Below are 16,776 nucleotides of genomic sequence, written 5' to 3'. Positions count from 1 at the left end.
CATATTCTTCTTCCATCTTCTTCTGAGTCTAATTTCTATATGCATCTCCTCCTAGACGGTTCAACACCAAACCTCCCAACTGGTCTGATTCGGGTTGCTATTTCTTTTCCAACTGATCCGACTTACGGTTTTCCCAAAACTGACCTGGAAAATTCAGAAAAGTCCCATAGACTTAACATTGGACCAAACTTTATGACCTGATAACTTTGAAGCAGACTGTCATACAGACCTAAAGTTGGGCTCATGTAACTCGGATAACCTTTTAACTTACTAGCCACACCCTAGCAACTACTTATGGCACCCTAACAAGTGTCCCATAGACTTCCATTATAAAAACCTGCCATTGACTTTACATCAGGGGTGTCCAAACTCAGTCCTGGAGAGCCGGTGTCCTGCTAAGTTTTGCTCCAACTTGCCTCACAACTGCTAGGAGGTTTCTAGTATTTCCAGTAAGAGCTTGATTAGCTGGTTCAGGTGTGTTTGATTAGGGTTGGAGCTAAACCAGCCCTCCAGGACCGAGTTTGGACACCCCTGCTTTACACTGAACACACTAACAACATAATAATCCATACAGACTAAAAATCTGGAAACATGCTAGAGACATGCTAATTCATACTGGAACCATGCTAAAACATGCTAATTCATGCTAGAAACATGCTAGAAACATGCTAGCAACATGCTTATTCATGCTAGAACATGATCGTTTATGTTAGCAACCACCTACCAACCAGTCAGAACACCCTAGCAACCGCCTAGCAATGCCTTAGTAACTGCTTAGCAACCACTTAGAACACCCTAGCAACCACCTAGCAATATCTTAGCAAGCATCTACCAATCAGAACACTATACCAAATGCCAAGCAACACCTTAGCAATCACTCAGAAGACCCTAGCAAACACCTTGCAACCATTTAGCAACACCTTAGCCTAACCTAGAACACCTTAGCAGCCGCTTAGCAATGCCTTAGCAACCACTCAGACCACCCTAGCAACACCTCTTCAACCATTCAGAACACCCTAGCAACTACCAAGCAACACCTTATTAACCACATAGAGCATCCTAGCAATGCATTAGCATCCACCCAGAACAACCTAGCAAACATCCGGCAAACATCTAGCAATGCCCTTGCAACCGCTCAGTGGTCAACCTAGCAACCACCTAGCAATATCTTAACAACTACCTGGAACAACCTAGAAATGAATGACTTAGTAACCGAGCAACCACTCAGAACACCTAAGCAACTGCCTAGCAACACCTTAACAGACAAAACGCCGTAGCAACCAGCAAAACCTGGTTAAAATATATAAAATAAGTGTATCATACTGCCTACACTCAAAAAACGGATTTTTGGTACTTGTTCAAACTAATCATTTAGAATGAGCTGAATCAAGTATTTTGGGTGGACGACTTGTTTTATGCTTAATTCGCTTAAATTTGTAAAAACAATTAAAAGAAAGAATTTTGTGGGACGCAGCATTGTTTACTGTGTATGTACAACCTTATTTCTGTCAACAAAATCATTTTGACGAGTAAACTTACATTTATGAATGTGACATATTCGGTCAAACAGTTTCTTCTTGAGAATTTCTAGTGAAGCCAAAGAGCTCTTAAACACTGAATCTTTTTATTGAAACATTTTAGTAAGTTATGTCACATCCCAATATATCCTCATTTCATTTTCCTTCGGCTTTGTTCTTTTATTCGTGAAGGGTCGCAATGTTTTACTTATCCAGCATTTGTTTTACACAGCGGATGCCCTTCCAAACATTCATACAAACTCAATATATTTCTTTTCTTTTAAGTTTTTAGATATTAGCAGACTTTTATTTTGACATCAACAACGTCCTCCGTCAACCGGAAGTGGTCAAACAGACTTTCATATGTGCCTTTGCAGCCACAACTAAACAAACATTCTAAGTTTTTAACCTAAGATGTGATTATACATTCAAAAGTAGCAATCCTCAATAAGTGTACAATGTCGGACCGCAAACGAAGACGAGAGCACAGCGAGGACAAACGTGAACGAAAGAAACACAAGGAGACAAGACAAGATGAAGATAAATACAAGCACCAAACCAAAAAACTGATCCATGAGGTGCAGAAACTCAAGCATGTGGAGACTTTGTAAGTAACTTAATTGTACTATATTAGTTTGGCATCAGTGGTGCTTATGAAGAAAGCTGTTCGCGATCTAAACTGCTCAAATGTTCTGTAATGACAAGTTTTACATGTTTTCTCTTGTATACCTCTGACTATTTTCCCCCTTTCCCTTTCAGCTATGAAAATGCTCCTCCTGGTTTTATAAAGGTTTGGTGATGTCTTCCATTGTTGTCATACTTTGAGTTGATGATAAGTTGAAAATCTTACAACTTAGGGTTGTGCGATATTTACAAAAAAAATCACCATATAGTTTATAAGCGATTCATTATTCATTCATTCAGATGATTTGTTTAAGATGCCTGACTCGTTTAGAAAACTAAGCAACACAGGATAATTTAAAATTCATTCAGGAACAAAATAACTAAAATCGCAATATTACGCATGCCACCCCTGCTGAAAAAAACTGCGTAAACCAATCTAGGCTGGTTTTAGAGGGATTTCCAGCCTGGTCTTAGCTGTTTAGGTTGGAAAATGACCAGCTTGACCAGCCTGGTATAAGCTTGGCATAGCTGGTTTTGGCTGGGCTCCAAGCCTGGTTAGGCTGGTCAAGCTGTTTTTATCTGGTCATCTCCCAGCCTGACCAGGTAAGATCAGGCTGGAAATAGCTGGAAACGGTCCATGGTCAACCAGCCTAGGCTGGTTTTAGCTGTTTTTTTCAGTAGGGAAATAATCAATATCATATTTAAATTTTGTAATACTGTGCACGCATGTGTTGTGTAGTCTTCTGTTGGATTTTTGATCATACCTATTAATGCAATGTATAATATACTTCTGCACAATGTCGTTTTCACAAAATCTAATTATTATTATGTAGAGATAGTATAGGGTTCAGACACTTCATGTAAAGGAACAACCGAAACTGATGACATTGTTTGTTTTGTGTTAAAAATGGTGTTGTGTTAACTAAATGAGTGGTTAATTGAATCATTTATTCATAATCAAACGATTCATTCAAAGTGAATGTTACTTTTAGAGATTATGAATAGTCTTTATGAATGGATCATTGAATCATTTTCTCAAAAGATTTATTTAACAAGTGATTCATTTAGGAAAGACATGCTATTGTGTCTCTTAGAGACACAGATGTAACATTTACATGTAGTCATTTAGCAGACACTTTTAGGCAATATAAAGATGAAGTGCTAATTATACAAAGGAACTCTAGTTCTAAGAGAATGAAGTGCTAGAGTTAAGGCTGATTTATACGTCTGCATCAAGCGCAAGTTTGGTCGGCAGCTTTCGCACAATCACATAGCCTTTGAGCGTGGCTGATGCCGACATTAAAGTGCACCTCTCAAAAATTTTAACTACATGTTGCGATCATGCAAGCTCTGTGATTGGTCAGTTTGGTAAAGTTGCAGAGAGTAAGAAGGGTAAAAACCCTGTTGGAGCAAATGTTTAACAACTGTCATGCTCCATATGGAAACTTTTGTTTTTTGTTTACTTTGATTAAATTCGTTGCACATCCGCTTGTTCCTTTCTCTAAATGAGCGAGTTTGAGCTACTTGTACATTAAAGTAGCATTCAGAAAAAGCATAACTCTCATGAAGAAACTCGACACAGGGACATATATTCACCTTATTCTCCTCGTACAAGTAAGCGCAGCTATTTAAATGTTTTTGGAATGAGACTTCTGGTCTCATTCACTACCATTCATTTTTAGACGTTAAAAACAACTCGTTCAGCTGCTTGATGTTGCAAACTGATATTTTCTTATTATGTGATTCTGCTTTTGTTTGTAGAGAAAGTAGTTTAACCGTTTTTTGCAGTTTGTTATTCCTAGGCGTTTCTCCCATAGGCAGCTGAATCGGAAGTTCTAAAATGATCGCCAAAACGAGCGCACTTCCGCATTGAAGAATAAGGTCAATAAAAATATATAGTGTTTCTACAGGTTAATTGTCAAGCCCACTTACCTGTGTGAAGCACACTTCATAAATTCTTCAAAAATATAAAGCTATCAAAGTTTTGTTTTGTTTTTAGAGATTTGGAGTGAGAATGTGACTGGTACAAATGTGCAAAAACTGCTGAAAGTGTTGATTAACGTGTCAGAGAGATAAAAGTGTGTGTTTTCTACAGGTGGTTTGTCAAGCCCACTCACCTGTGTGAGCACGCGCTAATGTTCTGCTCTGATTTTGTGTAAAGCTACTTTGGTGAAATAGATTAAAAAAAATAATAAACTTGAAATGCGTTCAATATTTGCTTCTTGTTTGTTGAGATGTAATACATCAATATTGTGTTGTGATATTTAGGAAAACAAAACAAACAAAACACAGGTATATTTTTTTGGGATTTTTCAAATAGAGAAAGTTCAGAGAGAAAATGAGAGTTCACCTAAAAATGAAAAATATTGCATCATTTACTCTCTTTGAGTTTCTTTCTTCTGTATGCTGGTTGCTAATACCCATTGACTTCCATAGTAGGTCTTTTGTTTATTTTATTATGGAAGTCAGTTGGTCCCAGCAACCATAATTTTTCTAAATATCCTAATTTGTGTTTTACAGAAGAAAAAACTGACCCGACGCTATCATCTAAAACAACAAACATGACTTCGGCAAAGACCATGAATATCGCGCACACCCTATCAGAGATTTTTGTAAATGCGATAGATCTCAATTTTTCGAGTGAGCATTTTTCAATACATGCAGGACTGCTTTTGCAGGAAGACACCGAGAAACCAGAGGACTGTATTCCTGATGACCCCGGCAATGAGGATGCCAGGAGCTTCTTGGCTCACGCTCCCACCAAAGGCCTGTGGATGCCTCTGGGGAAAGAGGTGAAGGTCATGCAGTGTAAGCAGATCAGATGCCTTCACTTCATTCTTAAGCTGCCTTTACACTATCTCAGATATTCCCATGTATAACTGATACATTTCACCCCCTAGTGGTAGTCATGGTGTACTCTGAAATTGATTCTGAAGCAACTTTTACTCTTGCTTTTTCTTTCACTATGATAAACTGAGCAATTTTAAAGGAATAGATCTCACAAAAATTGAGCTTACTCGCCATTTATTTACCCTCATGTGATTCCAAAAGAAGTTATTTATGTAAAAGAAGAATGTAATAAAACAGTAGCCATTAAAATTCATAGTACTATGGGAGTCAAGGGCTAATGGTTTCTGAGATTCTTTAGCATGTCTTCTTTTGAGTTCAGCAGTTTGAAAGAAACAAGAACTGTGAGTAAATGGTGACAGAATATATATATATATATATATATATAAAGCTATGCATATATTGAATGTAATTAATATATGCACAGAACATAAATAACCCTCCCAGCAAGGTTATTATAGTTAACGAACACGAACAAAAAAACTAAAATTGTACAAACATTTTTGTTAACTAAAAAAACGGGAGTTTTTAAAACTACAAGAACTAACTGAAACTATGTTGTCTACATACAAAACTAAGTGAAACTAACTAAAATTATAGAAAAACATCCGTTGTTTTTGTCTTTGTAAATGTATTTTTATACAGACTGTAATGCCTTTTAAAAGTAAATCTATTTACTTCGCCCTGCCTGGTGTTTGACCCTTACAGCAGTCTGTAATCCTGCTAATGCCATCGGCCAGGTCCTCCTTCAGTCATCCCCTGTTGCTCCCGCGACAAAAACAACGGCTGGACATGACCGCAGCGCAGTGTCAACTGTAAATAAGACCTGAGAAGATACTTAAAAGTCTTAATTTAACACATTTGTGCCAAATAATAGTTTAAGTTTATTTTAATATTTTATAAGTTTATTTCTGTATTAGTGATTGTGATCACGTATTAATCGTTCTTTTCAACCAGATCTTCTAAGTGAACCGATTGAACTAATTCACCAAATCGAACTGAATCATTTTAAACTATTCATGTCTTCAGTAACATTAAGCACTTATCCACAAACTACTTGCGTATTATCATGCCTAATACTGCCCTCTGACTCGAAATAAACCAATATATACAGTACTATACATAGTTATTTAGTTATTAGAACGGTAAACACGGTTAACAGATTTGACAATCAGTGAACCAATAATACTGCGCTTGCGTGATTCAGTAAACGAATACAAACAGTACATGGCAGTCTGCTGTGATTGAACTAAACTTGAACACCTGCAGCGAGGGTAGACCGAAGTCTTAAATGAGAGGATCTGGTGAAACGTAAGTTTATTTCATAACAGAAAATCGTAGTGGAATTTAAACAAGTTGGGTCAGTTGGGTTGCAACGTAGTTGTAAGAAACTTTTTTTAACTGACTGAAATTTTTAATTGCTGACTACATATTTTTTATATGTTGAGTCTAAACTTAGGAAGATTGAAACAAACAATCCGGTTCGCGTTAAAGATCTGAACTTCAAATCACTACTGTGTATTAACCCTCAGAAGCAGTCTTGCACACATAGTTTACCTAAGGCAGCTATCTTGCGGGCTGTTGTATTTGAATTTGTGGATGGGTAGATGGTAGTGAAAAAATGTAGTCCATCTTTGGTTGAGTTTTTATTTTACAATATTTATTCTGATTATTTTGAATCTTGCACCTAACAAATATCCTAATTTACAGAAAAACAAACAAAAAACTAATACTGAAACTAATAAAAACTAAACTAAAACGAAGCAATTTCAAAATATAAAAACTATTAAATCTGCCTCTAAAAACTCATTAAAACTAACTCAATTTGAAAAGAAAAAGCCTAAACAAAATAAAAACTAAAACTAATGAAAAATCCAAAACTATTATGACCTTGCCTCCCTTCTCAAATCAAAAATATACAAAATACAAAAATTCTTTATAGGTTTTTCACTGCAAATAACAAATTAAAAGTAGTTGATTGTATTGTAAGTATTCATAATGCCATTTTACAGAATCTGTGTTTACAGCGGATTGTTAAAATTAAACATTTCTGCATTACGTGCATCATTGAAGCTCCTGTACTGACTTCAGGCTTGAACCATTCAGTCTATTGCCTGTCGTTTCTCAGAGATGGCAAGAAAGGAGGCTTTATAATAAAGAGTTGCGATATCCCATAAGTGATATTTCACCTTTTTAAATGTCGATGAAGGTCATGGAGAAAATTTAAATGCTCATCTGTGTGTAGGCTGGAGATGTAAGAAGTACGGCCACAGAACAGGAGACAAAGAATGTCCTTTCTTCATTAAAGGCAACCAGAAACTGGAGCAGTTCAGGGTGGTGAGTAACACAAATGACCCACTTCTAATGGCTACTTTTGCTGCTGTATGTCATTTATTTAAAGGTGCTTTATGTTAGTTTTTGACACTTCTACAGTATAAAAATGCCATAATATGTGTGCAGATATTTAAGAAAAATGCTAGGTGAGCATATTTGTTTATCTGAAAAACAATGCTGAAGTCAGATATTCTGCTTTGAAAATGTGAGTTACGTGCCGGAACACTGTGTTTGTTTTGGTTCCTTTTACCTGCCCACTGCCACTTCAGCCAATTATATTTCAGCACAACAGGTTGCCTTGGTGGAAAACTGTGTATTATACTCATTCATTCAGTCAGAACAGCTCTCAAAGGCTTGATAGTCAGGCACACACCTGGGGTCTGTTCTTCGTACATGGATTACTCAATTAGCTGGATTTGGTTATTGACGATTTGACAATCCAGAATCGTTTCGTTCTTCAAAACTGAGTTGTTGTCATAGCAACAGTTGTGGTAGCTCAAACCTGCTAGGGAGCAGGCTCATTTCATATAAACAGGATTAGATCGGATCAGTTCAAGCAAAGATAATACTGAAAGTATGTAGCGAATTCTGATATTTTCTTACAGTAGTAGTTGTATAGACTTGGGAAAATAGTAAACATATTTAAAAAAAAATGTTAATATATCTTTATGTAGTCATGAACATGTTTTGACAGCTAATATGACGGTGATTTGATGCTTCACAAAAGGTGCAGACACCTTTACCAATATCAAAATGTTTTTGTAAACATCCAGTTATTCTTTACACCGATTAAGAAACCGGCTACTATAACACTACTATGCCTACTGTAGTAAAGAAACTCCACTCTAACTGTAAAACTAAATAAATTGCTAAATACTCTTGACACATGAAAGTGTAAAGCCTGCAGCCCAATACAAAGGTGGAAAGTTGTTGTGTAACATATTTAACAAATCGTTTCCTATGAATTTGATGTAATTTGCTCACATGGATAATTGAATATTAATCAGATAATGTCATTACGCTGCTGTGCCGTCAGCCAATCGTTGCATTGCTGATCATGATTTCGAGGATCGATAGATCTGTCCTTCACAACACATGCAGCGATCTCAGATCAGTTCATCCTGACATTTTAATCTGATTCACGAACTTGTTTGAAGAACCAAATTAGCCAGAGCTCAGTTATCAAGATTAAAAGATCCAGGATCTGCCAAATCATCTTAGATCATTTAAGCGAGGTACGAAGAACGGACCCCTGTTGGTCAACCTGAAACCAATCTGGTAACCTGCGCTTGTGTTTTGATCCAGGAATGCAATACCTAGTTCAACCACTGGGTGTCAAACTTGCATACTGCACCTTTGAAACATGTATAGTAACTTTAAAGGTTCTGTGAAGTGCTTTGAAATGTGCATTTTTATTCGATGTTTGACATAATTTCAACTGATACAGAGTAATGTTGTGAGATGTAGAGCTGCTCTTCCCTTTTAAAAAGCTTTTTATCACAGCTCTGCTAGTAAGAGTGGATGGCATCAAGCGCATAAAATGAAAAGCAAATGAGAAGTGTCTTGTAGAGGGCAGCACACGTTACATACCAGAGAGCATTTAATTGGTCAATATTTGATGAGAATTTGGTTTTAAGCCTTTCGACAGAAGTTAACCTAATCGTAGGTCAAATTGTCCTCTTGCTTGATTTGTAACCATTTTCATTTCAAAAAACACAATGCTGTATCTAAAATGTAACTAATACTCTTTATAGCTCTACTGTAAACTGTCAATTTATGAGAATATTAACAATTATTATATATTTTCTTGCTCAGTTGGGCAACCACCAAAATGTCAATATTGCAAAAGAAACCAAACTGTTAAACATATTATGGAATGCCCTATTTTTAATGTTATCAGACAACAATTTCTATCTGGACACACTTTAAATGAAATACTTTTAAATATGAATCCTTCTAAAATTGTACAATTTCTATCAAAAGTTAACCTTAAAAAACTGTTTTAGATTTTTATATTTTAACTTTATTATTAATATAATTATTATTATTATTATTTATGTATTTTACCTTGTGTATTATTTATTGCTGTTAGTGACTTTTGATTATTAGTATACTTTTTATAATTATAGAAAAGTGGTGTTTATAAAATGTGGTAATTTTTTTTTATTTATTTATTTATTTATTTATTTATTTATTTATTTATTTATTTATTTATTTGCCATGACATAGCCAAAGAAGCTGAAATGGCAATAAACTCAAATTTCTCTCTCTCTTTCTCTCTGCTCAGTTGGACATGTTGTTGTTATTTTTTCGTTGAGGTTTACATATTTCACCTTTCATATTTTTTTGTACCGTCTCTGACCTGTAGAACTAAAACAGATTTTTATGTATCAGTACTTTACAACATGTATTACCACACCTGTGCTTTTGCAGTTTTGTGCATCTTTTTTGTTTGCTGTAGTTTTTGACTCCTCCATTGTTCAATAATGGCTCTCAACTCAATTTGAAAGATGCATACAGAATCGTTTTCCTCAAAAGTGCACATGAAGACATAAAAAAATACAATCTTGTCCTTGAGTCATATCAGTGGACTAATAAAAGCTGATTTGTTTTTAATAAGGTAGGTCACCTCTAGGGGTCTGACATGTTGAGGTCACATGATCTGTGAAATACTGCATCTACATATCCACACTAAACCTTTATTTGCATTTAAGCTAAAAAGTATAGTCTATGACATTTGCTATATTGACAGTTTAATTGTTTTGGTAAGTTCTTTAGAATTGTACATCTTTTGAGTATGTTAAACCTGAAAGTTATACAGATGTTCATATAGGTTTTGTGTTTCTCCAGGCACATGAAGATCCAATGTATGATATCATCCGAGAAAACAAACGTAATGAAAAAGAGACAAGGTATGTTATGGTTTATGTGACTGATGAATGTACCATCATACATTTTAAATGGAAAGAATAGTTCACACAAGAATAATAAAGTCTATTAAATGATTCACTCTCTACTTAGCCAATCCAATGTGCAGGAGATTTCATTTTTTCTAACCATATATAATAGGTACATGTAGCTAATTAATATTACGTAGGATTTAAATGTGCAGTTGCAGTGTATCAAGGACACTGTAAAATGTAAAGTGTAACCCTTACTTTAGACATTTTAGTGCAATACATTTGGTTCTCCATGGTTAACCTGTTCATGATCATAATCATTAAATAACCATAAATGACTTTAAAAACTCAAATGGGGGTAATAATGTGGTAAATGTTCTTCAGTTTCTTGCACAGACAAACTGTTCTGCTTCATATGATGCCAGCAGACACAGTAATTAATTTTTCATGGCCTGATATGCTTATTTCATATCAATGAGGGTAACCATTGGCTTGCATTTTATCACTCCCCGAGGATCACTGTTTCAGCTCAAATCTTCTTTAATGTTCTACTGAATGAAAAACAAGATTACTTACATGTTGGATGACCTGTGAGTAAATATAAAACAATTTTTCAACTATCAAATAGACACTTCACATCCATTTAATATGCTTTCTATGTACTAACTGTAATATCTTTTTTGAAAATAATTTGATGTGGACACCAATATGTAATATCTAGCAGGGTGTTCAGAGTCTTAAAAGTTGATGATTCAGTTTAGAGAAATTTAAAATACTATTAAATACGTATTTAATCTTAAATGTTATTTTACAACATATGAAATTTTGTTTAATTTTTATTATGTAATGTATATTTGTATGCTTATGTTTGCTTGAATTTAATCTGTGAATGTTGGAATGCTGCGTAGTATCGAAATAATCCTTTAATTTGACAACACACTGTGTTTACTGCAGTAACCAAGTCTGCGGCCGAAAGTTAACGAAAATGATTTACAATATTTATTAAATTTCCCATTTATCGTATTTTATTAACATTTAACTCTACCCCAACCATAAACCCAAACGTCACAATACTGTAAAAACAGTAGTTGTACCAAGTATTATTTATGTTATATATTAAATTACCAAATAAATTGTATTTTATTAATCTCTACTCCTAATCTAAACCCAACCGTCACAGTAACGTAAAAACAGTAGTTGCACGGAGTATTGTTTATGTTATCTATTAAATTACCCAGTAAATAGTATTTTTTATGTCTGCTCCTACCCTAACCATAAACCAACCGTCACAGTACTGTAAACGTATTAATTATTGCTATACAGTTTTATAAAAATGCTGCTATATTAATGTGCATATCGCAGATCTGGACAGCCGTGTATCCTATCTAGATTTTATCATTGTAAAGGCGCCACCTGCTAGAAGAAAGTGAATTAGCTTTTTTTATTCTGTATATGTTTAATGTTTTAGTTTAGTTGAAGGTTTTATGCTGCATAATTTTGCAAAAACAGACACTAATCTGTTATTCAGTCCATTTTAAATCATCAACTGCCCACACTAATGTTAACTGAATTGTTGTGTTGATAGTGATGAATGTCCAAAAGCAAAATTAATATCAGTATTTAGTAAATATACTGCAAGTTAAAATGTGGTCAACGTTACAGATTGAACCCTAAAGTTATGATAAGGTTTTAAAGTTGTATTGAAAGAGTCTTATTAAAGGTATTGATATTTACTTTGATTCCTGTATATGACCTATCTAGCCTCTCAATCCTGTTCCCTGCAGTTAAAAAGTTGAGAAATATTAAATTAATTTGCTTAAAATAAATTAAAAGCTTTCTTAAAGTCAACGGTGTAAAGTAAGAAATTACAAAAACTCAAATAACTTCAAGTCCTGTGATTCCTATCCAATCAAATCGCACATAGAAGGTAAATCGCATCCCAATAAACTACCTTAAGACATGGCTGCTTATAATTACAGAAAACTGTTTGGAAGTATTAAAAGTGTCCAAGATGTCCAAAATCTTTACATGCATTGACACTCAGATACCATTTAGATGCATGTCACTGATGAAAAGATGAAGGATGTTTGCTGTATTATGACCGAAATGGCTTTAAACACGAAGCAGGCACAAGACGTCAACATAACGTCAGATTGACGTTGTATCCTAACATCATGGGAACATTGCATTTTGTTTGGAAATGAAAATCGGCTTGACATCAGAACTCAGGCCGACATCAATGTCCAACAACCAACCTAAAATCAACCAAATATCAACGTCTACTGATGTTACAGCTTGACGTTGTGTGGATGTTACAAACATGACGTCTATCAGACATTGGATTTTGGTTGCCATACCTGATAAATAAATGTCAGTATTTGACGTCGTTATTGGACATCAAAATAACGTTGTCCTTAGACACTGGCTAGATTCTGAATTTTGGTCACGTCACTGTGTGCCTGCTTTTCAATAACTAAATGCACTACAGAATATTACGTTTGCACACTTTCACAAATTACATGTAAATGCATCAGCTTTTCTCAGCGTAATATTCACTACTCTTGAGTACTTTTAAAAGGGCTACTCTTTACTCAAAGTTTGAGTAATATTTACAGCAGATACTTTTACTCGCACTACATTTTTAGGCAAGTAATGGTACTTTTACTTGAATATGATTTTTCAGTACTCTTTCCATCAGTGCTTAAAATCACTAAGACTGCATTTACTTAATAAAAAATACAACAAAAACCCTACTAATGTAAAATATTGAATATATTTAAAAATCTGTGTATTTAAATTATAGTTTTATTTTAATATGTTTTTAGAAGAGCTTGAAAAGCTGAATATCAGCATCAATACTGCGGTCTCCAGTACTACATGATCTTTCAGACATCATTATAATATGATATAAAATTGTATTTTGCTGAAAATAATGATTTATTAATTTTAAGAATGTAATAAATATCGTTTGTTGCACTTTCACTACTAATCAATTTAATGCATCGTTGTTGAGTATAAAAAAACTCAACTTTTATAACTTTTAAAGTTGCAGTATTGTTCAAATGAGATGAAGAGCTTTTAACAATGCACAGCCTCTGCCGGATATGATTGTTAATAAAATCGTTGGTGTTTTGAGGTCTCTCGGAGGCCAGTGTTGACGAATGGTGTCAGTTCAACAAAAGAGCCCTGTTGCAGACAATTACGCAACTCTGTTACTCTTTCCTCCTCTGTGATTATCCCTCTGCTGTGTGCTGACAACAGCTCCTGCTTCATGGGAGTAATTACAAACCCTAATGTGGGATGGAAAACCAAATGTGGGCCGTTTTGATAGATTGTTACAGGCGCACATTGCTGAGCTCCACATTTACGCCACAGTACTGTTTCTAAACATTCTCCCGAGGCTGGAAATCTGAATTTTTCTGCAAGATGTTGGAAAACAAGGAGTCATTTATTTAAAGTGGTCAATCAGCTATTTTCGAAGTGGTGATTGTGTTAATGTGTTTATTGGGTGAACTGTGACATGTTCTAGATTCAGATTGATAAGTTCTAGATTTGATTGTTGATTTGATCATAATGAATATTGATTTAATGAAAATACTATTGATGGAGCATGGATTTATTAAAACAGAACCCAACTTCCAATAACAGGGGGTTACCATCATTCTCCTAAAAATGAAGATCCTCCCTCAGAGAGACAACTTTTGCACACTTGGGGGCAGGATTTTTGTAAATTTCATGGTTTGCAATGTCACAAACACAGAGGAAGGGGCTTATTGCAGTGGATCAGATGTTTCTTGTCTGCCTTTAAAGACAGATTCTGTAGAATATAATATCTCCCTATGCATTGATCTGTTGAGCATCAAAATTTTGCAGATGTTGTTAATCAGCAACATTCACGCTATCTAAAGTTAAAAAAACATCATTGAAATCAAGAACCGCTTTTAGAAAAAGCTGAAAATCCAAACTGATGCACTTTAGCATTAATGCAGTGCTCACAGCATGTAGAGAATGAAAGCAGTTGAGGATGTGAAGCCTCTGAACAACAGTAATCTGATGAATTGTTAATGCTTTTAGGTCAGTGTGGCAGAGGAAGGTTATCTTCCTCTTTATGTTGCTCAAATCAGTAGTAGATACATTTGGTGCAATTTTTTAAAGCTGCTCAAAGTTGTACTTTGAATGCCACTAGCCCACAAAACTTTAAAAAAATAAATAAATAGTGTTGCAAGCGTATGTATAACATGTTTACTTCTTTACTGCTTTGTGCCGTATATATTAATATTTGCTGTTTTAATATTATTAGTATAACATTTTATATTTTATTAACTTATATGCAATATAAGCAATATCACACTCGTAGCCCACCAGTGACGATATACAGCCATATCGCACTGCTACGAGTGTAATACTGCGTTTATACAACAGTTTGATAGCATGGTTGTGTATTTGAAAATCAAAATCAAACACGGAGTCTAATTTTTTTTTTAAATTAGTAAGTACTACCCCCATTTCTTCACATCTGCAGCTGACGTCAGAACAGCAGAAACCGTTACTAATTCATCAACGTCACTTTAGAGCTAGTGTTTGAATGATTCTCTAGGGTAATGTCTTAAGTGATGACAGAACAGCTGATTTTGCTAGCATCTTAAGATTAGAAGGCTGAACGTGACATGAAATGCCAGGGCTATCTCCTTACAGTATTACAGTCTACAGTTTTTTTCTATTGCAATCAGGATATCACAATAATTAACCGTGAAAAAAGCAGCGCAATCACTACCAGATTGCTGTTGTGTTTGCGATAAGGAAAAACGCTAAACACATGCGAGAATTTTGTCTTTCTTTCTCCCGACACAATACACATTCCTGATATGCGAGTGCTATCTCACACTCAATACACTACAATTATATGGTATAAATACAGCACCACAACATACAAAAGAAAGAGCGACTTGGAATGTCACTTACCTGTTTAATAATGATTTGATCAGCAGTAGTTAGAAATTAAGCTGTTTTAATCTTCTAAGGGCTTATTATGTGGTCTCTGTCTCCATCTTGTGGATAGACAACGACAACTGTCTTTGGTCTGTTCAATAAAAGGCTAATCGCCACCAATGCTCTGGCTCTCAGAAATTATACACTTGTTAAAATAGGCACTATCAATATTATTAAACTGTATAGTTGCAATCTAAACAACTACATTCTCGACTTAAAAAAGCCTCAAATGTACATTGTTGTCCAACAGCTGCAATATTTGTCAAACTGTAGAGTGTCCTCGGCTTGTTGCTTAATGGTACGAGTGCTGTAACTGGCAGAATATTGCACGGATATAGTGTTTATATATGTCTCATAATATTTTTTCCTGTGGAGAAAGTCTTTTTTTTTAAGGTCTAACCTGCCTAGTTAACCTAATTAACCTAGTTAAGCCTTTAAATGTCACTTTAAGCTGTATAGAAGTGTCTTGAAAAACGTCTAGTAAAATATTATGTACTGTCATCATGGCGAAGATAAAATAAATCAGTTATGAGAATTGAGTTATTAAAGCTATTATTTTTAGAAATGTGTTGAACATATCGTCTCTCTGTTAAACAGAAATTGAGGAAATAAACAGGTGAGGTAATTATTCTGATTTCAACTGTATATAGATATATAATATTATACAGGGTTCCCAAACTTCTTGAAAGTGCTTGAATTTCAGACATGATTTCAAGGTCTGGAAAGTACTTAAACAAATGTAGGTTCTTGAAAGTGCCTAAATTCTATGTTTGTGGTTTCATTTATGGTTTTATTTCAACAATTGCACTAATCTGCCTATCAAAAACTTTATCTAACTTTTTTGTTTAGATATTTTTTTATTGATTTTCAAATTTTCAAATGGGAAGGAACAACAATACAAGCCCCAGACCCATACCAATCCAACAGCAGGATAGCGCTCACAATAGCCAAAAATTAACAAATATACAATTGTACATGCAGGTTTAAATACAAATACAAAGAAATTAGAATAATAACAATAAATAAAATAAAAAACAAATAAAAAAATTAAATAATAATAATCAATGAATCATTAAATCAATAACTTTTAACTTTAACTTTAAATCTTGCACAAAAACTGACACACAATGCACATTTGATCAACTTTTCAGAGACTGCATTTGAAGATTACCAGTATTGAATTCAACAAATTGTATTAACATGACTGTTTATCATTACTATGATTTTTTTTATGTAAGTTTAGTGTAAGTGAAATGTTAAGTACAGTAATGTATTTCATGGCAGTACATATGCTGAAGTATTTTGACAAAAGTATGGCACAAAATTACTGCTGTTTGAAAAGTCCTTGAATTTGCTGTTCAGAAAAGAGTGGGAACCCTGATTATATTATAGGGCATAACATTATAAAGTATTATGTTATACGTGTTTTATTATTGCTTGCATCTAAGTGTGTGTGTGTGTTGTTGTCATTAAAATAATTCAACATTATTTGTATGTGTTCTTTTTCCTCCTTATAGGATCCAGCAGTTAAAACAGCTGCTTCAGGACACAACCTCCGACTCAGA

The 16,776-nt window shown here is 34.5% G+C and overlaps 1 protein-coding gene across 2 annotated transcripts in view; it reads left to right on the top strand.

The window, feature by feature from the left end:
* The first annotated feature begins 1,862 nt into the window (after positions 1-1,862).
* rp9 (RP9 pre-mRNA splicing factor) overlaps positions 1,863-16,776 on the top strand; it is a 15,442-nt gene continuing 528 nt past the window's right edge. The window contains exons 1-6 of one of the 2 annotated variants that reach the window (NM_001442040.1): positions 1,863-2,124; positions 2,277-2,307; positions 4,820-4,949; positions 7,234-7,325; positions 10,173-10,234; positions 16,729-16,776. The exon at positions 16,729-16,776 is cut by the window's right edge and continues 528 nt beyond it. In NM_001442040.1, coding sequence (NP_001428969.1) covers positions 1,976-2,124; positions 2,277-2,307; positions 4,820-4,949; positions 7,234-7,325; positions 10,173-10,234; positions 16,729-16,776 — 512 coding nt within the window. In that variant the 5' untranslated portion in view covers positions 1,863-1,975. Of the gene's footprint in view, positions 2,125-2,276; positions 2,582-2,754; positions 4,950-7,233; positions 7,326-10,172; positions 10,235-16,728 lie in introns of both variants that reach the window. The other variant, XM_087294377.1, reaches the window with a different exon arrangement.

Source organism: Danio rerio, chromosome 19 (assembly GCF_052040795.2).
Source record: "Danio rerio strain M-AB ecotype USA chromosome 19, GRCz13ab, whole genome shotgun sequence".
In the NCBI taxonomy this organism is placed as follows: domain Eukaryota; kingdom Metazoa; phylum Chordata; class Actinopteri; order Cypriniformes; family Danionidae; genus Danio; species Danio rerio.
Note: the sequence above shows the minus strand (reverse complement) of the source record. Positions and strands in the feature narration are given on the sequence as shown.